The sequence below is a fragment of the Apostichopus japonicus genome, chromosome 17 (assembly GCF_037975245.1).
Source record: "Apostichopus japonicus isolate 1M-3 chromosome 17, ASM3797524v1, whole genome shotgun sequence".
NCBI classification, from domain to species: Eukaryota; Metazoa; Echinodermata; class Holothuroidea; order Aspidochirotida; family Stichopodidae; genus Apostichopus; species Apostichopus japonicus.
This window is the reverse complement of record NC_092577.1, coordinates 9546956-9573820: the sequence shown is the minus strand read 5'-3', so window position 1 is coordinate 9573820 and position 26865 is coordinate 9546956. Positions and strand designations below refer to the sequence as shown.

The window sequence follows — 26865 nt, the reverse complement described above, 5'->3', positions numbered from 1 at the left end:
CTTACATTTATCTGCGGCATTTCTTTATCCACTACTCCATGCATGTTACACCGGTCCACATACATTTATCAACGGCATTTTTTATCTACTACTCCATGGTCCACTCAGTCTTTATTTAGCCTCAAGAGAAACACTCCAAGATAGTTCCCTTCGCCAGACCGCGACAGACACAATGTACTTGTTATGAATAGGATCTTCAAGATATATACTTTACCTTACTATTTTCAGTTTTTTACACTTTGTTATAAAGCTGAGTAATCCATCCAACTCAATTTTTGTCATTTCGTGTCCGTTTTGCTCAAGCCAAAGTTGCTCAACGTTCTCTAGTATTGGAATACGAAGTTGAGATTTAAGAACAATATGACTGGTAAAGACATCTACTGACTGGATAGACTCAAAGATAATATAAACTTGAAACTGGTATCCGTAATCACGGGCGTATCCAGGATTTTCTAACCCGGGGGCGCGAATTACTATCTAAGCGGAGCGCCACCATCGGATGGCGCGCAGCGTACAAGAAAATTTCTGGTTTTGATACCCCCCAGATCACCGGAAATGGCCCTTCTCGGGCTTGAAATGACCAACCAGATGTACACTTTTGCCTGAGAACCAAGAATTTCCCAATAGTTGTTTTTTTCATCCTTAACCTTTTTGATCTTTATTCTCTTGCCAAGGATCGTCAGAAATGGCGTGCCATTGTTGACGTCACGAGCTGTCAGTCATGACGGGATCGAACCAACCAACCAACCTTTTTGAAGATTGTCACCAGTCACACATCATGTTCGACCTCATCGCATCTCCTGTGGATCATTGCTTTTTGTAGGTGATTCTACGTCGCGGCCCACAATACCCGTAAGCCCCACTTTTCAAGGTTTAAAGCCCATTATTTGTTCAGAATTTGAAAATTCACAATTCTCGTGAATAAATTCACTTCAAAACATACCCACAATGTTGCACAAAATTTCATATATGGACAACCAATACAGAAAACCCTCCTTCAATCCCTAACAGACCGGTCAAAAGTGCACGAGTAGAGGGAAGTATAATGAAGAATGGTGGTCGGAGAATTTTCGAAAATTCAGACACAGTTAATTTATTGGTGTACAAATATTGAAACCTCTTATATCACACCTTGTCACCTTGTGCCGTCGAGTCGTGTCCGACCCCTGGTGATGACCATGACTTTAATCCTCCAATCCTTCCGGTTCCTGGTTGCCCCTCGAAGTCTATCTAGAGTCAACCCAGTCACCTGCTTGACACCATCCATCCATCGTGCTCGTGGCCTGCCCCTCTTTCGTGATCCATCACCCATTCCCACCATTAATGATTTTTCCAGGGAGTCGTCCGCACGCATGATATGACCGAAAAAATTTAGTTGTTGCCTCAGGATCTGTGCTTCCAGTGGAAGTGAGGGTTTTATTTGTTCCAAAATTGAGATGTTTGTTCTGTGTGCAGTCCAAGGGACTCTCAATAGCCTGCGCCAGCACCATAATTCAAAACTGTCTATTCTTTCCCTCATTCCCTTTGTTATTGTCCATGATTCACCCCCATAGAGCACAACTGGGAAAACTAGTACTCTCATCAGTTGACTCTTCGTTAATAATGAGATTGCTTTGTCCCTCCAGATCTTGTTTAACCCCGTCACAGCAGCTCTTCCAAGAGCTAACCGTCTCACAATCTCCCCCTTACAGGTACCATTGTCATCAATTCTAGAACCGAGAAAGTTAAAGTCGTGTACTATTTCAACTTTGTTTCCACCCAAAATAATTTCGTCCAGCTCCTCTGTGCACATAACCTTGGTCTTCTTTAGGTTCAGGTGTAGCCCAGCCTGAGTGCTATGTCTGCACACGTTCCATTAGATTAAGGAGGTCTTCTCTTATATAGCGGCTACTATAAAACTTCGTTGAAGGAAATGAAAAAATACCAGATATTTCCTAAATCGAACACTACACACATCTACAGTTTGGAGGCTGTTCATCCCGGAACGCCATTTTCATGCTCACTGATATGATGTGATATCTGCTGTTTGCTTTAAAAATTCGAATAATTGAAATGAGACTGAAATAAGTAACTATTATCTGTTTATTGTGCAATGCTACACCAGTGGCGTAGCGATGAGCCTGGGGGCTCCTGGCCCAAAGGGGCCCCTATCAGGAGGTCCAAGCAAGGGCGTCCGAAGAAATGTTTACAAGGGGGAGGGATCAGTAAGTCATAAAGGTGTAACACAATACTTGATACTATCTAAGCGGAGCGCCACCATCATTTGGCGCGGAGCAAACGACGATTTTTTTTGCCAAAAAAATACTCCTAGATCGTCGGAAAAGACACTTCCCGTTCAAGTTGCATTTACACATCGGTTATTTTGAGATCTCATGTCTTAGGATCTTGACTTTCAATAATTTCAGTAATGCATTATGGGTCCGTATGCAATGAACATAACTAGATAACTGTTGGTTGTGGGAAATCATTGAAGTGTCAAATGTTTAACTAATTTTTGATTTTCCAGGGGGAAGTGGGCGTACTTTAATACAAGAGATTGAAATAAAGTCTTATGAATTGAATGGAATTGAAGTGTCACCCCCCCCCCTCTGTAGGAGTATAATGGAGACTACTGTACACATACAGTAATCAAACCTTAGCATAGGCCTAATTTCGGCTGAAACTTTGTCTCCATCTAAGCCTAATTTCTTGTGCTTTTTACTTACCAGATACCCCGAAGGCATCTTTATTCTTACACCTTTTATTATTATATTTATATGAAAGCCCTGCCTTCTTTTTCAAATGAAAGCTGTTTAAATTCTGTTGGGTGTTAGGTTATTGTTTTAGAATTTTTTTCAAAAAATCATATGTCCCGATGTTGTACTCAGTACAACATTGGCTGGAATTGGGTTTTAAATTATATACTTCGTTTTCGATTATAATAATAAATAACACAACTAGCTCGATACAGACAGTAATACCCAATGAGCCAATGATCATGACTGATGGCCCTGACCCTGACCCTGAGAATATCCGCCGTTCTGACATTTGTAAGCTAGCCAGGAAACTCAAGCTATTCCCTCCTTGCCGACCTATTATTTCAGGAATTGGTACGCTAACTGAGCATCTTTCAGGATACATGGACTCCGTACTCAACCCTCTATTAACCCATATTCCTTCTTATATACAGGACACTACGCATTTTTTGAGAATTCTCAACACTATTCAGGCGTTACCAATTAATTCCTTACTCGTTACTATGGATGTATCCTCTTTGTACACTAATATCCCTCATGATGAGGGAATTATCGCTTGTCAAAATTTTCTTCGTGAGCATGCCACCAACCCCACTTTAGGTGATGATCTTGGTCCCATTTTACGTTTCATATTAAGTAATAATTATTTCTCTTTTAACGGGAAATATTATCTACAAATCAATGGTACCGCTATGGGCACTAAGATGGCACCTTGTTACGCCAACATATTTATGCACGAATTAGAACAGGAAATGCTATCCACTTCTCCTCTTAAGCCATCACATTATTATAGATATATTGACGATATATTTTTTGTCTGGCCACATGGTGAAGAATCTCTTAAGTCTTTCTTTGATCATGTTAATTCTTTTCATGACAGCATTAAATTTTCTGTCGAAGTTTCCAAACATCAAATTTCATTCCTAGATGTTCTGGTCAAGTTGGATGGCAATTCCTTAACCACTTCAGTCTATTATAAGCCCACTGATATTCATATGTATTTACACTTTAATAGTTTTCACCCACATAATCTCAAGAGTTCTATTGTTTACAGCCAATGCCTTAGACTTAAACGCATTTGCTCCAACCCATGTGATTTTAAACACCAGGTATCCATATTAACTGGTTATTTCTTGAACGTCGGATACCCCCTTCACTTAATTAGACAGGGTATTTCCAGGGCCGACAAGTTGAGCCGTGAGGACTTATTAAAATACAAGTCTAAAAGTGCCAACACACGCATTCCGTTCGTTACCAGTTACAACCCCCTCATCAAATCTTTCATTCGCTCCATCAAACAGGAATTTGCTGTATTTCAAGACGATCAGTCTGTAGGAGAATCGTTTAAGGTACCCCCCATGCTAGCATTTCGTCAACCCCCCAACCTTAAATTTCTTCTCACTTCCCCCAGACTCCCCCGCTCAGTTTCCACCTCCGCAGGCAATTTTCCTTGCGGTAAACCTAGATGCCAAATATGCCCCCATATTACCCCAGGCACCGTGGTCAAGATTCCCAATGTTGACTTTAGTCTTAGACCCCCTTCCCTCTCTTGTGATTCTATTAATGTTATTTACATTTTCTATTGTGTACTTTGCAAAGAGGGCAATTATGTAGGTGAAACAGGCTCCCGATTCCGCTTACGTTTTAATAATCACAAAAAATCTATTCGTGATAATTTTGCAGGATTCCCAGTGTCCGAACATTTCAATCTTCATGGTCATTCTCTAAAAAACCTAAAATGTATTTTAATTGCCTCGAACTTCAAATCAACTACTGAACGTAAACGTAAAGAAATCGATTGGATCTTTCGTATTAAGTCTCACATCACCGGCCTCAACAAAGACTTGGGACCCCTTAACAACTACCAGTTCTACAAGCATATGTAATCCGTTCTTTGCTCCTTAATCCGCTTCCTGTATAGTCATGGTTTATTTGGTTTTAATTCCATCATTGCAACTTACACTTATCTAGCGTCATACTTTCATTGTGTCACATTTTGTACTTCTCATTCGACTGCCAAGTATTGCTGACGAAGGTCCCAGGGGGACCGAAAATTCCAATATATTTTCTAAAACTTACTCCTTATTTGTCAATTATGAGTCATATCTTATTTCTCTGGTTTTCTCTAATAATATATATATATATGTATATATATATATATATATGTATATATATATATATATATATATATATATATATATATATATATATATATATATATATATACATATATATATATATATGTGTGTGTTTGTGAGGGAATATTGAGCACCCTCATATAACTCCATCAAATTCCTCGCGCATAGTGATAACCTTTGACCTGAAACTGCTTCTTAGCATGTTGGTGTAACCAGAACAACTATCCCTACTGTTTAAGCGTCTTTAATCTTAGCACTGGTCTGTCTGTTGTTTACGACCCTCCACACACGCTATTTCGACTGCTGTTAGTAAACTACGTTCATACACTTTCTCTTCGAGAATATCAAACGTTGCTGGGCGAGTTGAGCCGCAAAGGTAATTATTCGTATATTGAAGACAATATGTAATGTTTTCCAAGTAATTTGTGTGTTTTACGTATTAAAAACAAGCCCACAGTTCGATTATAGTTTCAATGCTCACTCGGGTGTTTTGTCAAGTTTCACTCGCTTAGTGTAGGCTGGTCTATTTAACAATGTGTACGCTGTGTATAGGCTACTGGTCGATTACCGTTAACGTTAAGTTTTATGTAGGAATCGTAGCCTTAACATGGATTAAGTGGGTATAGGAACGTGACTTTTACATCAAATTAAGCGGCTTGAAGTCTGTTATTTGTCATGCTCATTTCTGTTGTAATAATTAAGAGTGGATATATATATTGTGTCCGTAACTAAGATGTAAGATAAACATGAGAACCTGCATGATTCTCATGTGAGTACACGTGTGGAAGTACTTTAGATTGACCAGTTGGGGAAGCATTCAGATTTGGAATTGCGCCCTCAGTAAGATGGCGGTAGTTAAAATGGCCGCGCCCATGTACCGTTAGTGTTTACGATTGCATATATATATCTGTATTTAAAGGTAGCCACGTCCACTAACCGTTAAAGTACATATGTCTGTATTTATATTGGTATCTAGTTATGTCTTGTTTAATGAACAAACGACATGTTCTGGATGTATGCATTTAGGAAACCCAGTTTACTTGAGTATAATACTTATCTTACAACAGTTTTACTACAATGTTCACCCATGTGAGTTACACTAGGTTAAGCCGGTACCACATGGTTGTTTCGTTGTTATTCCTACTGTGGGGTTGACTTGTTGAAGTCCCGTTGTTTTAATGAATGGAATCTACACAGGATATGAGTAGGCAGACGTGTCTTATTACAGTCGTAAAGACTATGTCCTCTGTTAATGTATTCAAATTAAGTAGATGGTCTGCGTTGATAGTAATTCTTATTCTCAGTCATCGATGCTATGTTGTTCTGGAATATTTAGGCAACTGTTGCAAGCTGTATAGGTACAACTGGTTAACCTTTTTTATGTTTGAACAATTTACAATACTTGACCAATTTACACATATTTTTAATGCTTTTCTGGTTATGTTTCATTACAGATGCACTTCTAGCTCTGAAGGCCCTAAGTGTGGTCCACCGTTCTCTTTTGTTTTCTGCAAATTAAATCTAAAATATTTTGAGTCGCTGGCTCCAATACCCAGCGATACTTGTGAGACCCTTGAATAAAATAATGAAAGCATAAGTTATTGTTCTTGAGTTTATTTGTGTTTGTTAACTCTTGCCATATATATATATATATATATATATATATATATATGTATATGTATATATATATATGTATATGTATATATATATATATGTATATATGTATATATATATATGTATATATATGTATATATATATATATATGTATATATATATATATATATATATATATATGTATATATATATATATATATATATATATATATATATATGTATATATATATATATATATATATATATATATATATATATATATATATATATATATATATAATGGAAAACGTCAACAATGGGAGTTGTAGGTATAAGGGGTAGGGTGAGACGCACACCCCTCCGTAATCATCGATTCGTCACTGGCTACCCTGTGTATATAACAGTGATCAGCGCTGTAATTAGGACTGTTCCTCTTCTCTTCCCGCGGTGTCTTGTCGTTTATCTTCTACCCCTCCCTCCTTTTCTCCTTTTTCTCTCTTTCTTCTTTTTCCTTTCCCTTCCTCTCCTTCCTACTTTTTTCCCCCCTCTTGTTTCCCTTTTTTTCTCTCCTCTTTTTCTTACCCGGGGGGCGCGCGCCCCAACGCCCCCCCTGGATACGCGCCTGGTAATGAAAGAATAAGTAGAACGATTATTAATAGTATTTTCATTAATTAATATGAATAATCATCAGTCAACAGTTAAGTTTACTGAATATTTATATCAGATATGTGGCACAATAATCGCAGTTTTCCATTTTCCAAGTTCCTTTTATAATTGTCGTGCAATTTACATCATCTGATCTTTAACAACGTAGTGTTTTCGAAATTATAATTCGTTCTGTGAAATCACATGATCAGAATCGATCGATTTGAGTTGTTCATGTGCACATAATAAATGCTCGTGTATATTACAGCAGTATCATGTCACCTCAATATGAACAGTTACTGTAGTGTTCATTCTTCTGGTTATATATTAACGATGCATTTAATCATCATGACTATAGGAGATTGGCGGAAAATATTGAATATTAAAACCAGTGTGATTGTTGGTTTCCTTACTTTTTATCATTTCATATATTTTCTTTTATAAAAGATAGATATTTTCAAGCATTTACATAGCGTTCACAAAATGTGCACACCATACATACTAGTGTGCCATTTGACACATTGTGCTCTGCCTTGTAACCAGTTCAGAATGGTGAATTTACTCTATACTATACCTTTTCTCTAGCAGCGATGTTTATCAGTTGTAAAACAGATCTCTGTATCACCCTAGTATCTTGATTCCTCATCTGTAATGTTCTGGAACAGATTTCCTTCAGATTGTCTTTCATGCCATCTACCTTTCCACGTTGTTCAATTATACACAACATCACAAAGACATTTCCACATTATATATGACTCAGATAATCTAATATGTGTTTCGCACATGTAGGATTTAAGCCACACGCAAATCGGTAAAGGCACTGGAAGGTAAAAGGATCCAAGTCCTCTAGTACTTCGAGTTCGTCGTCTCCATCAGACTTAATATCGGGATCATCAATCTTAGCGATGACGTCAGCCAAATAATGAGCAGCGAACCAATCACAGTAAAGGTTGTGATAAAATTTGATAATTGTAATGACTTCAGAATTTGATAGAGTTTCTTCAGTTTGGTTTGATATTCTTTCGTCCTCTCGTAATATCCCAATGCATACGAAAGTTTCAATGAATGATTCTCCAATCTCTTTGATAAGTAAATCTTTCTTCCACTGAGGACTTTCTGATTGTAACTGAAGACCCTGAAACGAAAGTCTATAAAACTCCTGGTTGTGTTTCTCACTTGTTTCAAATCCGCTGTCCATATTAGCACATTCCATCTTATTATCAAAATGACTATAAAGAGAGCTGATCACGTGACTGAAGAAACTGGTTATGGAGGTAAAATGCAATAGTTCACTTTCAGTCTCGTGAGAGAGGTGAGCATTCGTAACAAAGATTAGAGGGATCTGATAGAATTCATAGAGGATTGAAGTACTTGGAAGCCATTCCTTGATATCATTCAGTGTTCATCATCATTACCTGATGTTAATACTTCACGTACGTACCTTTCCTGTGTTTCAGTACTAAATCCCGTTAATCTTACACAGTTAGTCCAATTAACACATTCGTGAGGTACTTTACCTGATCGTGTTGTAACGATAAGTTTACATTTTGGTAAGATTATTTTCTTGATGATATTCATGAAATGATTTGATAGGCTGTGGGTACTCGTCAATCCCATCTAGCACAATCTCTAAAGAGGTTTCTGCTTCACAGAGTATTTCTTCAATATCATCAATAGAAAATTTAGAGTCTTTGGATAAAACGAAACGTTTAATAGCCTCATAAATAGACGACACACCTGATAATTGTCTCATCTTAACTACAATCAATATGTCTACGTCACACAGACAAGATTCCACGTCATGATCACACCACTCATACGTGAGTTGTAAGGTTTAGGAATGATTTACCGGACCCTGGTTCACCTTCAATAATCCATCGGTTATCTTCCATTTCATTTTTGTTAAAAATGTCTTTGTAAGAATCTAGTTTCTGCCAGTGATGTTGACGTTTAGTCTGATCTTTAGAGAGATATTCAACTCCTCCCTCGAGAAACAAACGTTGGACTGGGTAGTGTTTCTCTAAGAAAGGGATTGGTCGAATGGAACGATGTGAAGATTCACATTCCGTTTTCAGCTCTGCTTTGAATTGCTCCATACGGTCTGAGAAAGGCAAATGAAATGAAATAAAATAACATATCATCGTAGAAAATCAAAATATATATTTCATATGAATACCATGATATGAAAATACAGAGGAAATTATTTTACATCAACAGGTTTGTTCAGGAAATGAAAAAAAAACCTATGCAAATGAGGAGGGAGAGTGAGATGGTCGGGACGTTTTAACTAGTTGGTTTGTACAAAGGGTACCACCTAACCATACAGAAGGTTCGTAACATTTACTATACTGTATTATGTGACATTTCTACTGCTATAAAGCCCTAATGGTGATAATGTGTCGTTTAGAAAAGGTTAGAATCGAATATCTTTTCAGAATAAGATCAGTAACACCAATTTCCATCCATATATAACCACTGTCATACAGGGGTGGCAGCAATGTATCATTCATTGTACATTGCTTGGCAGACATGGATGAATGCTTATGTGAAACCCTAACATTAATTTGAACAAGCGTAGGAGCCAACAAAATAACAATAATTAGATTTGGGCGTACACTTATGAAAGGAAAGTGTGAATATCGAGAAAAGGTATCCATTCACAACTACTGAGGAGGACGGGGGAGGGAGGTGACGTAACCAGAGGAGAAATAAACGTGCCCCTCGCCAGAAGTACATCGAGCTTTTGTAAATCCTTAAACAATACATGCCCTACTTCTTCGTCAAGCTGTTGATGGATATCAGGGAAACTGCCCAATGGATTTGTTCATCTGTAAATCTAAACCTACTTTTAATGATGCCCTCTTCCAAGTTTGGTGTTACTAGCGGATCGGACGCAGCGGCTGCATCCTCCTGCCCATCTTCTTCCTTTGATTTTCTGTCCATTATAAATGTTCTTTATATACGTTGGACGTAACTGCTGCGGAGTTTTAGATGTAACCATGGAAACCATTGAGTCAGTTGTATAGTTAAGTCCACCTGAGTTTATTTAGGTGAAACAACGAATCGAAGATATTTATTTAACATCTGTCTCTAATTCCTTGATTCTGTTGTTCATAATAATACATGTTATTCCATACTATGCCATACCTATCTATTATTCCTTGTTCCTGCTACTCTTTTTAATGAATAAAATTCCATAGTATCTAAAACCGATCACTATATCATTGATTCTGCTGTTCATAATCATACATATAAGTTCATACTATGTAACACTTATCTTGTATTCCTTGTTCCTGCTATTTTTTTTAATGAATATAATTACAAAGTTTATAATTTCGATCACTAATTCATTGATTATGCAGTTTATGATAATGCATATAATTCCATACTATGCCATACCTCATTTTATTCCTTGTTCCTGCTACTCTTTATACTGAATACATTTCCATTGTATGTAATACCGATCACTATATTACTATTATTATTATTTTGTTATTGTCATCTTTAATGAGGGTAGTCCTGCTCAGTGTAGAAACACTGTTTTCCGGAGGAGCCCTCAATACAAAATAAATATACAAATTATGCAGTAGAAAAACGGTAAACATCCAAAGTACAAAAGGACGGCAAAAAGATAGATAGACAAATATCAGACATCTAAACAAAATATATCAGTTTTCATATTGCGATTAAAAATATTAACATTTGGCAAGCATTTAAAATTCGGGGGAAGACTGTTGCAACGACATGCCTCCAGGAATTTTAAAGGACCTTTTACCGTTCCCAGATCTAACAGGAGCAACTTAAACATTATTAGAGCAGCTAGATCTAGTTCTGTACGGATGGCTATCTCTCAGTAGAATTGTATTATCAGTAAGGTAATCTGAAGCCAGGCCGTGGACACATCTATACATTAGAATATTCCTGAAATATAATGCACGTTGACGAACATTTAGCCACCTAAATTTAGCAAAAATATCTGTTACATGCACACCCCGAAGCCCACACCCTGCAGGACAAATCTAGCTGCACGATTTTGAAGAACTTGAACCCGGTCAACCGGTTTGTTCGTCGCCGTAGTCCAAACGGCAGAACAATAATCAATATGGGTACAATTAGAGTTGCACAGAGTATAACGTGTATGCTGGTCAACATACCAACTTTGTCATTTAAGAATACCCAGTTTCAGTGATACTGTTGCAGTCATTTTGTCAATATGTTTCTACCATTAAAACAAAACAAAAAACGGGTCGAACCACATTCCAAGGTATTTGAATACATACACATTTTCAAGAATATCATTATCAAGGTTTACATTGAGGGAATTATCATTTTTTTGGTATAATTTGAGAAGAGCCAAATGTCATAACCTTGGTTTAAGAAGCATTCAGTATGAGCTTATCATGTGTACATTCAATCAGACACATCTTTCAGGTCCAAATTTATGACTCTTTCAATATCTAATTCTTATTTTGAACTATACATGATGGCAGTATCATCGGCATAAAGAAACACCTTTTAATTCGAAACTACATGTAATAATACATAATACTATATAACACTAACTTGTTTTTCCTTGTTACTACCACTCGTTATAATGAATATATATTTCATAAATATGTAATATCGATCACTATGTCTTTGTTTCTATTGTTTAAATTGATGTATATAATTCATTAGTATATAATATCTGTCTCTAAGTCCCTGTTCCTACTACCCGTTAAAATGCATATATTTCCATCATATGCACGGTACTATCTATCTGTCACTCCTGGTTCCTGTTACTCATAATAGCCTAATGCAGTTATAGACCTAGCTTTATATTATGTGTCATATTTCCCATTAAAATACTCACCATCAACAGTAACTACAGCAGTCATGCTGATATTATCAGGTCGAGTTGAGCGGATTCAGTGACAAAACATATACGAAACACGATAACTCCATTTAAAGGAAACATCCAGCAAGTATCAAAGATGGCGTAGATGAAAGCATTTGCATATCCATACGGTGTACGATCGGCTCTTGTAGTCAAAGTCCATTTTTGTCAGTTGAAATAATCGCAGATGTGTTTGTATAACGCATTGTTATATCTGGTGTTGATGCGAAGGTTGAGATTACCCTGTTCGAAGTTCAAGTTGTGTTTTCTTTTTGGACTTGCTACGCTATGTGTAAAGCAAGCAATAATACCGTTTAGTTTTTAGTGATGTTTGAAGTGCAACTTATCAAACTGTATGGGGAACAATGAATACCCGAACAAATTATCCTCACAAAGCGAAAGAAAGGAATATCTCTGTGTTTCATTTTAGATATATTTATAGTGTTTAGCAGTATTACTCCAAGTATTTCAAGAACGATAGGAAAAACAAATGAAAAAATCATCTATCGATCACATTTTAACATTATAAACACAGTAGGATTTATTCTTCTCCCTCATGGATTGATCAGTGTGAATAGTTTGCAAGAATAGATTATAACTTACTCCAATAATGAACTTTAAAATAATATTTACCTCGTTTGAACGTAACACTGGTGATCCTTAAACAGTAGGAATAGTCACGTTTGGAATTACTACGATATTTATGTATCAAAATACACATTATCCTGTATAACGTGTATCCCCACACTGACTGAAATAAAGCTATCTATGTCACTACACTCTTAAAATTGTTGGGCAAATTAAATATTAAAGAACAAACAAGTAATATATGTTTTCATACTTTTATTTTTTCTGGTCTTTGCCGACTTCAGATTGTTCCTCCAGTATGAACTCTCACAGCATTCAGTGCTTGACCAATATTTACCTAGTTTAATGATCTGTGACTTCGATCCGAAGCAATAATTTCATAAACTCACAATGGGGATAAACACATATCAACATTATTAAAGCTGGAAATATTAGCTATCCATATTTTACCATCGTTTACTATTTTCAGTTCTTGAAATGTGTTGACCACAAAAGACCTCCTGTATGTTGACATCAACTACACAAGGTACCGGTGCAACACACAATCATGTACAGCTTAATGTTGGTCTCTTTCAAGCAACTCTGGTCTTAATAAGTGAATATAATATCACTGATAATTTCAAACAAATGCCAAATGGTTGTAAATCCCACATTGATTCTACATACTAGAAATAAAAGCAGCTTCAAGATCACAATTATAAGTGATAGTAGGGACATTGCTGGCACCTGATCTGATAAACACACACAATTGAATATTTGTTTGATAAACCAACCCTGCCTCAACCTTTCACTGTATCAATAACCAATCTACCCCCTACCACCCCCCCCCCTCTCAACCAAAAAAAAAAAAAATACAGATTTTATGTAGGTACAGTTCACCAAGGCAAACATTTACTATTTCCCTTTAATATGTAAATATATATATGAAACAAAAGCAACCTTAAAATGTAAACATGTCAAGCTAATACCGAGAAACCATTTGAAAAGTTTGTTCCAAGACACTTTGACCCTTAAACACTTCTGTTTGCTACGAAAGCTCCAAAGGCACTCAGTGAACGACTTTTGATAAAACCAAGTTCATATACCTCAGCATGGAAAAAACTCCCAAACCCCCTTACATTGAGTTTGGAAGTTAATGTCCAACACATACTGACTTTAAAACACATAGTCTACTGCCTTGAGGAGTGAGGACTGCATTATTGGATGTCTCTCAATTATCACAAACAAATGCTGAGGGGAACCATTACTCTCTCCTAAGCACATAATGAATGGCTGTGGTCACTCATCCTTCGATATTTTCTTGCAGCAGTCCTCTAACACTTGTCACCGACTGCAAATTAAAGAAAATAAAGTCCTCAAGTTGCAAATAAAATGTAACTAAAACAGGTGGATATACAGAGTTTTAAGACTTCTGCACAATGCTATGATACTGTGGACCAGTGTAATTAAAAGAAAAAACAGGTCAAGAAAGTCAACATATTTTATCTTGACAAGGTTTTCAAAGTATAATAACGCCCACCCCATTAATGTCAAATGACCTTTACCTTGCACTATCAAGTACCCGATCACTTCATTATTATGACCAAGGTTTACATACCGACGATGAAATTTATTTAACCTTCCCCCATTTCATTACTAGTTTAATTAAAAAAATTGCCCTGGTGGCTTCTAATGACCTCTGACCTCTAGCTATAATCAATGGAATTCATGTACTCATTTTGGCAAACCTATATGCATCACATATGAGATTCATCTAACTTTCACCTTTTAAGTTAGCATATTTACAAGGTTTTAAGTGTTTGGCCCTTGTTAACCTCAAATGACCTTTGACCACTAGCACAATAAGTAGCATTCTTCTGCTCACTATAAACAACAACACACCGAGTTTATAAGGTTAAACAAACTATCAGCTGATCTGGTATGAACCAAAAGGTATACCACCAAAAGAATTTTACTTAAAATATAATTAATGATTTTGCTTACTGGCTGATCGTCTATGAATGCTTGAAGGCAACTAGTCACCGTAGCAGACCCGCTTTTCTTTGCCCGTCCTCGAAAAGCAATGGCAACAGAAAGAAAGCTAAGTTCTTCTTTTCATCTGTAAAGAGATTAAGGCAAGAAATGAGAATGCTTGCAGGTATAAACAACGAAAACATTAATAACGCCCACTATAGTCTGACCATATAAAACTTCAAGGACTGAGGATAACATTCAAGGGATACACCGCCCTAAATTTGCTCCACAACTTGATGCTCATAGATATTAATAACAGCAACATGAAAGTTAATGTGGCATGTGTACTCATAGGGGACCTACACATTTGTATTAGAAGACTTTATTACCTACCCTACACACTAATTTCAAGCCAAATTTTATAAGATTTTGAAGGAAAAAAATGAAAAAGCCCATAGTGCTAACCTTTCATTGACACAGTTGCACTGAAATCTGAATACAATTGTCCAAAGATTTTTGAAAGAATTATTCAAACCCTATGTGGAACCTCAGACAACACTGAAACATGTCCAAGTGACTGTCATTAAGTTAATATTATAACAGGGCTGGGTCTCACTTCAACCACACACAAACCCGAAAGCGACTACAAAAAAAAAATAGTAGCCAATTAATCATATTGAGTGCAATGATTGGAGAAAGTTTGCAGAAAGGTTCAGAAGCCACCATTGACATTAACCTGATTTGGTCCATTCAGATCAGTTGATTTTGATAGATTTTTAAAAAGTAACAATCCACCAAAAACACATTTTGAAGGTAAATCCAAATATTGACCCATCTTTACAGATATACTGGAAAGAGAAACTCTGTTGTCATGGCATAAGCTCTAAGTGAAGCTAGCAATGAATTCACAGGCCACGACTACATTAAATTAGGCTAATAGGCTTACCATCAGTCAGTGCATCCAACGTCTTCTCTAAATGCAAACAGTTTGGCCAGTTTAGGATGATCGCCTGTATAACACAAGATGTCCATCGTCATATATCCCACTCTGTAGTCTGTTGTGTAATTTGTTGGCAGTTAATTGGTATTTGTAATAATTGTCCTGTTCTACCTGTAGGAAAGAGAAAAAGATGCAAACAGCATTATAGGCCTATAACATTACGAGCACTGATGTTCTATGCTATACTAATATTATTATAGCCTAGAACTCATTAAATGCCAGGCCTAACTTAGGCTACTTCGAAGTTCGAAAAACCCTCGAAGTTCGGACACCCCTAACGAATGCATAATTTCACCATGGCACAAATACAATAGGATCAATTGACGAAACCTATGAAGCGACTTTCTTTCTAACGAGAATGTTTCTTCTGCCATCGATAGTATCATTTTAAAAGAAGTGTGTACAAATACAATTCTGGAGCATTTTAGTGCTAAAGTGTTCGGACTTCGAAGGGTCCATTATGATACTACTGTATGTACGTACTACTATACTAGCATTAACAACGTACTGTACGTGTAAGTCTAACATTAGGCCTAAGTTATGACATGCTAGGTCTAACGTTATGCTAATAAGGGTTAATGTGGTCATTTGCCGCATAAAACCTTAAAGAAAACAACGGAGTACAATTTATGATTTACAACGCAAATGTGCTAAAATGAAACCTTGTTTAGCCAAGATATAGGCTAGAGAGACCTGTTGCATACGCATAGCTTACCGTAAGTTGACGAGAATCTGCATTACACAGGAGTTCGCAACGTTAATACAATGTGAGTAATTTAGACCTAGTACACACTTGCGGGCGCGCCTGTGGCGCCTGTCAATCGCTTCACTACAAGCTAGCCTAACGTAATACAACTATACTGGAAATACAATTAGTATTAGAAGCCTTTACGTATGCCTGGTATAGCCTACATGTACCACCGAGAGAACGAACGATCATTCGATACCACTATTTGTAGAGATCGCAGTGTTCGATGCACACACCAAGCAGAGGATTGTTTTTTTTTACGCTCACCTTCAAATGTAGCACATAACTATGGCATTTCCCACCTCTTGAGTATAGCGATAACAAATTCGTCAGCCAAGTTGTGTACTTTCACTATATACGATCTACTCATGATGCATGCACATCGCGCAGAGTACCAGTATAGTAATGGCGCGAAAATGCTGGTTTTTGCACAACATTGGGCAAATCAAGCTTGTTTGCCCAACAGAAAGTAACAATAAACGACATCTTAATTTTTGCACAACAAAGTTTACCCATATCAGTTGTGTAATTTCTTTTACTCAGTTGTTGGTTAATATTTACTCATATTGGGCAATGCTTTGTTTGCTCAACCACTTTTGCCCAACAGTTTTTAGAGTGTATATTTATCAGATGTCACATAATAACATAGAAATCTCCTAAAATCCGTACATACCATTTTCGGTGGAACACAAATCATTGCCGATAATGAATGACGTGCTGTTGTTCACTGTTTGGTAAATCCGAACAATGGCGTAACGTAAGGGTTTAATTTTGGCGGGCCGGGGAGGGGGTTACTCACAAACTTCTAAAAACTATGGGACATGTGACTTTCAATGGGGCAGCCACAGAATTACTTTAAAACCGCAAATGCCAGTTCTTGAATGTTTTCCACCAATAGAGCACTTTCTAATTACCTTTATATTTCTTAAATTTTTCAACACAAGAACATTAGATATTGTAACAAAAGGGCACTTTCTCATGAAAAAATGAACTTAATTAATGAAATGGGGTACCTTTACATTAACAATTCTACACAAAATTGGGTTGGGAATGTTACCCAATCCCGGCCCGATACCATAGCCCTAAAGTGGACTAATAAATACTAAGTCGACATACAATAAACAGGTGGTGATTACTGAAATTAATCGTCGACAAGTTGAATTTAAAATCACAAGTCACGTTATCGTAACATGCGTAAAGGAATGTTATGACAATATATAGTATCCTTGTGCACCTAATATCATTTCTATACAGCAATATTGGAAACTACAAGAACAGTTGCACTTTCCCACCTCCCCTTCTTTGTCCTCTCTCTAGAACATTAACATAAGTTATTATTTAAACACTAATGAAAAATATACGGGGGTTCTGATGGGACAGCACGATCAATTTTTATTTTTTTCCTCTCGAGTTGGCGATACATCTCGACGAAAGGATTAATTGTCGAGTTTGCTGTTTTTCATATAGCAACAAGTAAAAATATGACTTTTGTATACGCTTACAGTGGCACGAACTTTATGAATAGGGTGAGGGTGCTTTTGACTCGATGGTAACAAACTGTTAGTTGCTTTTATAAAGGTATGGAGCACTTCTGTCTGTGACGCCCACCCACCTTTGATGTTTAACGTGGCCTAGGTGATCTTACCTTATAAGTGTTTAGTTAGATAAGCCAATGATAATAAATAGGTTTACTATATTATATGCTAGCAAATATTAAAAGTCAATTGTGACGAATTGGTGAGATAGGGAGTCACGATCGTGTCGTTCGTTTTGGTTGTATAACAGTGAAAGGAACAGAGGGCGGAACAGAGGGCAGTACAGCAAAACAGCACGTCCAAATGTGACGTCATGTTAATCCATGATTCATGGCTAGGTAGTACGCTAACGATTCACACTAATATTTAAGAGTGTGAGTGACGGGTGCACAACATGGTATGTTGCTTAATAGACTGTTGTCGCTTAACTTAGTCAAGATCTAGAAAATAGTTACTTCGAAATTATAAAAAAAATGGCAATTTTCTTAAAGCAAACATACATACATGGATGAACTTACCAGTTTTTCTTATATTTATGTCTTTTCAATAAATTTAAAATGTCTCTAAATTACCATTAATCAATAACAATATTTTTAAAATCGTCGTTTTTGCATTGCTGTAACATGAACTTGACTATATTCATTAATACCACACTGAAAAAATAAACTAGTCAATATTGCCACGGACTAGCGTTAAATTAGTCTTTAACGTTAGTCAATGCACCCGGACTAGCAAAAATCTTCGTTTCATCGCTGCTTCTTAGTTAGTTTACACTGACTAAGGAAAATATAATCGCAGCTTAGTCGGTGGCGACGGACTAAGGTATTTTAACCCATGGACTAAGAACGATACGGACACCCGATTTACGCCATAATCGTAGCTTTGTCGGTGTCGACGGACTAATGTATTTTAACCCAATTCGATTCACTTCAATTTGGAAACCGAGAGGCAACGGCAGCTTGCTGGGCTTGGCATAGTTTCATACGATCACTCTAAGCAACTTTCAACCGTAAATCACCCAAGAAGGTCTTTAGAAGAATGGAGGTATTAACTGCATCATCGGCCTACCTGTTATTCCTTTAACTAGAAGGTAAAATTAAAGTTAATTGTTAGGCCACTGGCACTAGTACTGTATTATGGTTAGTGTAACGCTACCGTTGTCACGTTGGCGTTTCGCAATTCACAAGTGCAATGACAGTGAGTAGCCTATAGGCTTCTACTGGGTACTGCAGTGCATTATCAACACTAAAGTGTGCATCCTAAACACCAATTAACAATGTGTTATGTGTGTATTGGGCTAGATTGAACAGTGGCACATAATCTTCTAATTTATTCCCAAACAAATGCTGGAACTATAAGGCTCAATAGTTTATTTGAAGTCTACACTCATTTGGTAAAGATTTCCTGTAATTTCCCATGTAAATCTAAATGGGTAGGCTTTGTGATATTGAATAAGCAAGGCTAGACCTTCAAACGTACAGTCACAGTCGGCTGAACACATTATGTTGGCTAGTCAACGGTATTATATGTTGCGAGCAGTCAGGATGCACGCTTCAGTTCTATTTAACCTTTTCATTTATCATTTTTTAGTATTTAATTTCCGGTCACGCCCAGGAAACAATTGCGACATTCCTTCACGGTCGACTTGCTTACTGTAAGAAGTAATAACCGTTTTTTTCTCAGGAAAGCTTGATAGTCTGAAGTTATTATAACATGTGCTTTTAGTATACTGCCAAAAGAGTAAGTTGTTGTATTTGTATTGATATTTTATGTAGAAGTAACGGAAAATTTAGTATGTTTAGTTTGGTCTAATTGCACGTTTTTTTACTGTCCAATGTAGTGCAGGGTTCACTTGCGCGAATTCAAATTATTCTGTTTATGTGTATGTATATGCATCGATTCTTAGATTATGATGTTTTTTGACATTTATTTGTAATTCAAGCATATCTGTTTAGTAGCAAAGTTTAAAGGTTAAGATTAATTAGTTTTCTCTTTTTGATCCTAGATTGAATGAAACTCATTGGCGTAAATAATAGATCAGATGATACAGTTTAAAAGGATTGTCTGGTGGCCCAAAGAAGTTATCTTAAAAAATAGTAAATAATTTTCCAAACATGTTGTCAAAGTATGAGAACGCTAATGTTGCGTTTGACAGAGAAACGATTTTTTAATCGTTATGGATAGACATTTCAAATATGATTTGAACAGTACAATACGTGACGTCAGCTCTGCCATAGCAGATTGCGTCATAACCCACCCTCCGCACAGTACCTATACGGTAATCACAACAAAAACAGCGTTTGTATACAGATAAATTTCTTCCTTAATTTCCGGTGAAATTTCTTTAAAATTAGATATGTTTTCAAAAACTCCTTAAGCCGCCATGTACTTGATCGGTGGTTCCGTGGTCTTTGTGTAACACAAGGTAAATTTTAACAGCAGACTCTGAGTTGTTCAGGCTATACATCGCGCTATCCAGCTCCAACGCGAAAAATGTTCGCATGTAGGCTATACTCAAACGTTGACAATCGGACAGTTCTGCGAAGCCCAAGCTTCTCATTGCTACATTCTGCTCTGACAACGATTCGATCAATTTCTTCAATAATTTCCGGTGAAATTTCTTATAAATTAGATATGATTTAAAAAACTCCTTAAGCCGCAATATATGTAGTAGATCGGTGGTTTCGTGGTCTTTGTGAAACACAAGATAAGTTTTAACAGCAGGCTCTTCGTTGTTTACACATCGCGGTATCCAGCTCCAGCGCGAAGAATGTTCGCGTGTATAGGCTACCCTAACGTTTACAATCGGACAGTTCTGCGATGACATCGATTCGGCGCCAAGTTTCATCTTTCGGTTTAACGAATACTTTACAATTTTCCTTTTACTGTTAAATTGATCCGTGAATTTTATTTCAGCGATTTCGAAGAACAGTTAATGAACTGTGGTTTGAGTGTGAGTGTACTATGTGTAACGCTATACAAGTACACCAACTGAGCATCGTAGTATATACGTTCGCGAGTATGTACGTTATATATATGAGGCAATCCAATGTGCTTACACGTGAGTTTGTTTGCTGCGGAATTGGGAGTGCTAACTTCAAGTCGCCTGTTTTGCCTATCTGCAACCACTACGTCAATCACCATATTGAAGCGTTCGAACAAACGGTACTTTTGGTGAGAAACTGGTGAATTTGAAAACCAGATTTCTACAAAAAGGAAACGTCGAATGGGGACAATTTTTACATGGTTAGAAAGAGAAAAATAATAACTACAAAGACAATGTATCAAAATCTTCCACCAGACAATTCCTTTAACGCAGTTGCTAAAACTCTGGGTATTCTCTAGTCTTCGCCGGTCCATTATATACTTTAGTACTACTAGTAAGACTAAATCAAAACGACCGTAGACAAACTTAGTGTAACAAAGTACTGATTCTCCTCTAGCCTAGGTCTAAACAGGCTTGTTATGTGAGCAAGCAAAATAACAACTAAAAACGATTAGGCCTATAAATAAGTTGGCTCAGTGCATTTCTGTTTCTAAAATTTTATATTTTTAAAGATCATAAAAACAAACAAAGATTTAGCCCATGTTTTATTATCTCTGTATTCTGGGCATTTGATTCTGGTTGCAATGGTGATGACACTCTCGTTCAAATTTTCAGCTTTATACAGTCTGCTTCAAACTTTGGGATTGTTTTTTTGAGACTATAGTGGAAGCAAATCTCACATAACTTTGTGGTGACAACTTTATTTATTTTTTTTTTCAAATGATGAATACTTTGCTGTTTCTTTTTTCCAGCAGGAATTGAAAAGCCAAATATCTAAGTCAAGGGTGAGCTTTCCTGTGATGTACGACACCAGTGTGGAGGCAACAACAGAAGAGGAGAACTGTGTTATATATGGCTTAAAGACATGTTTTAAGATGATATATTGGTACCCTTCGCAGAACAAAAGAGTTTATCCAAGAGTTCAAAAAGCAAAGGAACAAGTACCATAGAGAAAAAAGATGGAAGAGTGAGTTTAACTATTGTACCCAACTGTTTAATGATATTTAAGATACTTTTCATAACCTGTTTTAAAAAAAAAAACAGTCTAGTTTATCATTTACGTGCAAGCTTCATAAGTTTGGTCAAATTTTCACTGATCTGTAGAGCGGGAGTCCAGAGGGTTTGGTTAGCTGGGAAGGTAACCAACTGCCTGGTACATCACAATGTTCACAATGCATTCCTGTATATGAAACCTGACGACTGGCAAACCGACTGTGGTGGATGTGGCTGGGAGAGCAATTTTAAAGTCACCTAATAGCTAACCTAGAGCAGCTTTCATGGTAACCACATCAAAGTAAGAACAATGTGTCAGGTATGGCCCCAAGAGCAACAAATGGCCATTGCCAGTAATTATTGGTGGTGGGGTACCCCTGCCAGTGATCTATAATTGACCCCTCACGGCTGACCTAGGTCAGCTCATGAGGTAACCACTTGAAACCTACTGGAAAATGTTGGTTAGGACTTCAGATACAAGGGATGGGCATTGCCAGTAATTTTTATTGGTGGGGTACCCCTGCCAGTAGACCCCCAATATGCCCATCCCCTCATTGACCTAGGTGAGCTCATGATTTGACCAGTTGAAACCTACAGGAAAATGATAGGTATCACTTCATATGTAAGGATGGGCATTTCCAGTATTTTATATTGGTGGGCCACCACTGCCAGAGTCAGCCCATCCCTTACATATAGAATCCTGTTAATAATTTTCCAGTAGTTTTCAACTGGTTAAATCATGAGCTGACCTAGATCAATGAGGGGGGGGGGGGGGGCTTTTTGGGGGTCTACTGGCAGGGGTACCCCACTAATATAAATTACTGGAAATGCCCATCCCTTACATATATATAGAGTCCTGCCAATCATTTTACAGTAGTTTTCAACTGGTTACCTCATGAGCTAATCTAGGTCAATGGGGGATGGGCATTTTGGGGGTCTACTGGCAGGGGTACCCCCCCAATATAAATTACTGGAAATTCCCATCCCTTACATATGAAGTGATACCATTTTCCAGTAGTTTTCAACTGGTTACATCATGAGCTCATCTAGGTCAATGGGGGATGGGCATTTTGGGGGTCTACTGGCAGGGGTACCCCACCAATAAAAATTACTGGCAATGCCCATCAGTTGTATCTGAAGCCCTAACCAACATTTTCCAGTAGGTTTCAAGTGGTTACCTCATGAGCTGACCTAGGTCAGCCTTGAGGGGTCAAATATAGATCACTGGCAGGGGTACCCCACCACCAATAATTACTGGCAATGGCCATTTGTTGCTCTTGGGGCCATACCTGACATATTGTACTTACTTTGATGTGTTACCATGAAAACTGATCTAGGTTAGCTATCAGGTGACTTTAAAATTGCTCTCCCAGCCACACCCACCACAGTCGGTTTGCCAGTCGTCTGGTTTCATATACAGGAATGCACTGTGAACATTGTGATGTACAAGGCAATTGGTTACCTTCCCAGCTAACCAAACCCTCTGGGATCCCGGTCTATTGGGATCATTATTAACATGATTAACATAATTATTCAGCTTTGAGAAATAACTTGGTGTTATGCTGTGCAAAGCTAATAATAATTTGGTAAAGCTGCTATTCCTGGCTTGTAATTTGAGGGACCTAGATTTAAATGTATACCTCCCAATATGTTATAAAATTTTAATGTAAATGTATGTTTATGATAAGGTGAGTTATGTGCTATATCTGTATCTGTGCTTACACGTATATCATATTTTCTGTTCACAGGTCAATAATGGTGCAGATTTTGGCTTCCTGAAGACAAGTGGGAGGCCATTTGTAGTTAAGAGAAACACTCTTTGTTCGTGAAGACTTAACTGGTGTCGATTTGGGGTACCACTTTAAAAGGAAAGTCATGAGGAACCCTTGCCCAAGATTCAACTTTGCATTATTGTGCAGTGCTATACTTTTGCGATTCATGTTTGATCCATTAACTTGTCTTAACTTTGTTGGAAAAAAAATCAGATTTTCAGATTTTATTTACAGTGATTTCTTCTCTATCTGTCGAAAGTCAGCCTTTTGTAGACATCAGAAGTTTTATCAGAAATAAATACTGCCAACGTACACATTATTTGTGTTTCTTCTTCTCTCTTTTCTTTCAGTGATGCTAGTCAGTGAAACTAGTCGGGTTTAATTCTTTCAGTGAATCTAGTCGGTGCAACTAGTCAGTCGATACGGACTTAGAAAGGTTAGTCGGGAGAGGCACCATCCTGACTAATGTAAAACCTGCTATAAACTAGTCGGTGGCTCATATAAATTAGTCGGTAAAGACCGACTAATGTCACCAACTAATGTAACTGACTAATATACATTTACCGACTAAGAAATTGTTGATCGACTAAGCTGACGGACTAAGATGACCGACTAAGAAATCCAACTGACTAAGGAATAAATTAGTCGGTATAGCAACTGACCAAGGCTATGTTAGTCGGGAGAGGCACCAGATGGACTAACGTTATGTTAGTCGGTGAACCAATTTAAGTTTTCAGTGTATAATATCAATACTTTAGATTTGCGCATGCGAAATGTTTATTGTTTAGTTCCAGTAAATGGATTAAACTATTTCATAAATTATTGAATGATGGTACTAAAGAATATAAACTTGGTAATTTACATTTTCACCATGACAGCAATTTATATTCAAATGGTGTTATAATCAATTATGATCATTAAATGCAATTTAGAAGGTTGGTCAAGAAATTTCGAAGAGAAAAAGGAAAGGCAGTAAAGACGTACTACAGCACGTGGTGCATTTAAAAATTTCAAATGAAAATTAACGTCACAAAAATATTGTGCTTGCCTGGACATTATACTTTCATGGAGACATTTGTTATTAGTATTGTCAGTAGTGAAGTAGTTAATTACACTGAGATTTTATCGGAAGGTACTACAACGCCATTGAATTACGCAAAACGATGAACAGCAATTAATTTATGCATTAGCGTGATATAGTTCGTTTGATAGTTAGTTTAAATCGGTTGTAATATTAAGTTAGGTTTGGCTCTGTTTAGTTTTGCAAGAAACGATTTTCTTACGCTGAAAATTATGTCTAATTTACTTTCATTACGAAAAGGAGTGAGTCACGTGTGAATGTGTGTTTCTTCTGGTTTCTTTGTATTCAACACAAGTGATAGACAATGACTGCACTAAATGATATCGCCTCTATCTTGAAAGTCAAGGACTAATATGTCTTACCTAATTTACCTTATTCTAACTTTTCATTTTGGTCTTGGGTGGTGATTGACCATTCGGAGGATGTTTAAAACATCATTTTTACCCATAATATTGATAATACAATTACTTGTTAAGCCGATATTTAATTTTATATATTTATCCAAATTGATGATAATAAAGGTCGTTCAAATTTGCTTCTTTTATTAAGAAAATCATGGGCTGGTAAAATTTAATTAATTCGGGATAGTGTTTCTGGTGGTTTATGTGACAATAACCTATAGGTCTTGGAGAGGCGAACTGTTGCTAGTGTGTAAACTAATACCGTTTAATCCAGATTAAAAATATTAACAAAGATTTTCATTGGAATGTCTACTCACATGAGATGACGAGAGGTCAACGGGACAATATTTTGACATTCAATATCTGTTAATCTCCAAACACTTTCTGGAAGTCAGGAAGAGTAAAGTTACGTACGAACTTCACCATCTGATAAGAAATGGCGTTATGCTATAGTTTAAAGTGTATCCTGGTATAAAACCAAAGTGATCCTTCCGAAAAAATAAATCCTCCTTCATAAGCCTGAATCATTTTCTCAGCCCTCGAAAAAATGTATAGGTCTCTGAAAACTATTGATCCTGAATCCATGGTAGCCTACATCACTTTGGATTACGAAATCATTGCGAAATAATCACAAGATAAAATCCTGGGATATTGATCCAATGAGAATAATATTGAACAAACATTTCCATGGATGTATAGAGCACGATGAGAAGGTTGCAGTGTCTTTAATTGATGCCTTTGAAGTAAATATTATTTAACTAAATGGTTACACTATCACCAGCAGTCCCCGTACGTTCAATTGCTATTGTATGGAGTTTATGCACGAGCAACGAGCCTATTCAGGCTATCTTAATGCAATACTGTATGACTAACAGAACATCTGTCCCTGGAATGTTCACAAAGCTAAAGCCACCTGCGGTTTTCTTCTCATTCAGACTGGGTTCTTACTCGTATTGTTATGCTAATCTTACCGGATGTTTCCTCGCATGTCGAAGGAATCACGTGTATGACAAAGCAAAATACACACTAATGATATATTCCAGTTTCACTCTGTCGGAAAAATTGGATTATTGCTCAATGCCGGTCTTCTTTTGAACCGGTATTCCAGGTTTTACAACTAAAAATGAAAGCTTACCGGAAATAAATTGGATTTTGATTACAAATCCGACCGATAATTCGGTTAAATAATCAAACTTTAGCATTGTCAATGAAGATTTTTATGATATATCATGCAGGTTTATCGTTCAAAATGATGGATTAAGGACCGATCGACCTAGAAAATCTTGATCGTCGTCCTGCTTTTAATTCTGTACATAAACACAAGTTTGTTCTTTAACTCCTAGCATAACTATATCATTCAAACTAATGTACTAGAGAGTTAGCCCTGTAAATATATAGTTGTATTCAACCACCTATATACCAAACCAAATCGGTTTTAAAAAACGAGCAGGACCCCCCTCCCCCCTTTCCGATGAATGGGGAAAAAACGGTAGTAAGCTGTTTATTACTCTAGTTCCACCTTTGTTTATCTTGATGTTTAATTTTTATATCATTATGTTCTTTGAATATTCATTATTGTGAACATCAACAAGTAACGAACGTCAGTACAGCCCTTCCAATCTCAAACAAACGTGGATGATCTAATTAATCCTACAACCTCACTCTGACTATCCTAACCGTACTCCACAGTATTCATCTTACGATACCTTTGTTATAAGCAGAAGAAAGTTGTGTCCTTCCCCAGTGAGATGCAAACTTTAT

The 26865-nt window shown here is 36.9% G+C and overlaps 2 protein-coding genes and 2 long non-coding RNA genes across 9 annotated transcripts; 1 reads left to right on the top strand and 3 right to left on the bottom strand.

Annotated features, from left to right (window-relative positions):
• Positions 1-1135: 1135 nt before the first annotated feature.
• LOC139984544 (uncharacterized) lies at positions 1136-1792 on the bottom strand. The gene has a single exon (XM_071998476.1). The coding sequence runs from the start codon at positions 1790-1792 to the stop codon at positions 1136-1138; it is 657 nt and encodes a 218-aa protein (XP_071854577.1).
• Positions 1793-6974: 5182 nt separating this feature from the next.
• Positions 6975-12142, bottom strand: LOC139984841 (uncharacterized). Of its 4 annotated transcripts, XR_011799205.1 has the most exons (4): positions 11964-12142; positions 9958-10147; positions 7686-9212; positions 6975-7088 (listed from the first exon to the last, which is right to left on the bottom strand). XR_011799205.1 is itself a non-coding variant. In XM_071998943.1 (3 exons), the coding sequence occupies exons 2-3, from the start codon at positions 10052-10054 to the stop codon at positions 8926-8928; spliced, it is 384 nt and encodes a 127-aa protein (XP_071855044.1). In that variant the 5' UTR covers positions 10055-10085; positions 11964-12142; the 3' UTR covers positions 7180-8925. The 4 variants fall into 4 exon arrangements, 3 of the variants coding, with proteins under 3 accessions (XP_071855044.1, XP_071855042.1, XP_071855043.1); XM_071998943.1 differs by lacking the exon at positions 6975-7088 and having other exon boundaries at positions 7180-9212; positions 9958-10085; XM_071998941.1 differs by lacking the exon at positions 6975-7088 and having other exon boundaries at positions 7181-9212.
• Positions 12143-13483: 1341 nt separating this feature from the next.
• On the bottom strand, positions 13484-15574 carry LOC139984075 (uncharacterized). The gene is made up of 3 exons (XR_011798924.1): positions 15475-15574; positions 14559-14673; positions 13484-13905 (listed from the first exon to the last, which is right to left on the bottom strand). It is a non-coding gene; the product is annotated as an uncharacterized lncRNA (long non-coding RNA).
• Positions 15575-18501: 2927 nt separating this feature from the next.
• LOC139954925 (uncharacterized) lies at positions 18502-23941 on the top strand. Of its 3 annotated transcripts, none has more exons than XR_011788237.1 (3): positions 18502-18901; positions 21613-21824; positions 23599-23941. It is a non-coding gene; the product is annotated as an uncharacterized lncRNA (long non-coding RNA). The 3 variants fall into 3 exon arrangements; XR_011788235.1 differs by having other exon boundaries at positions 18503-18901; positions 21610-21824; XR_011788236.1 differs by lacking the exon at positions 18502-18901 and adding an exon at positions 19078-19551 and having other exon boundaries at positions 21610-21824.
• The last annotated feature ends 2924 nt before the right edge of the window (positions 23942-26865 follow it).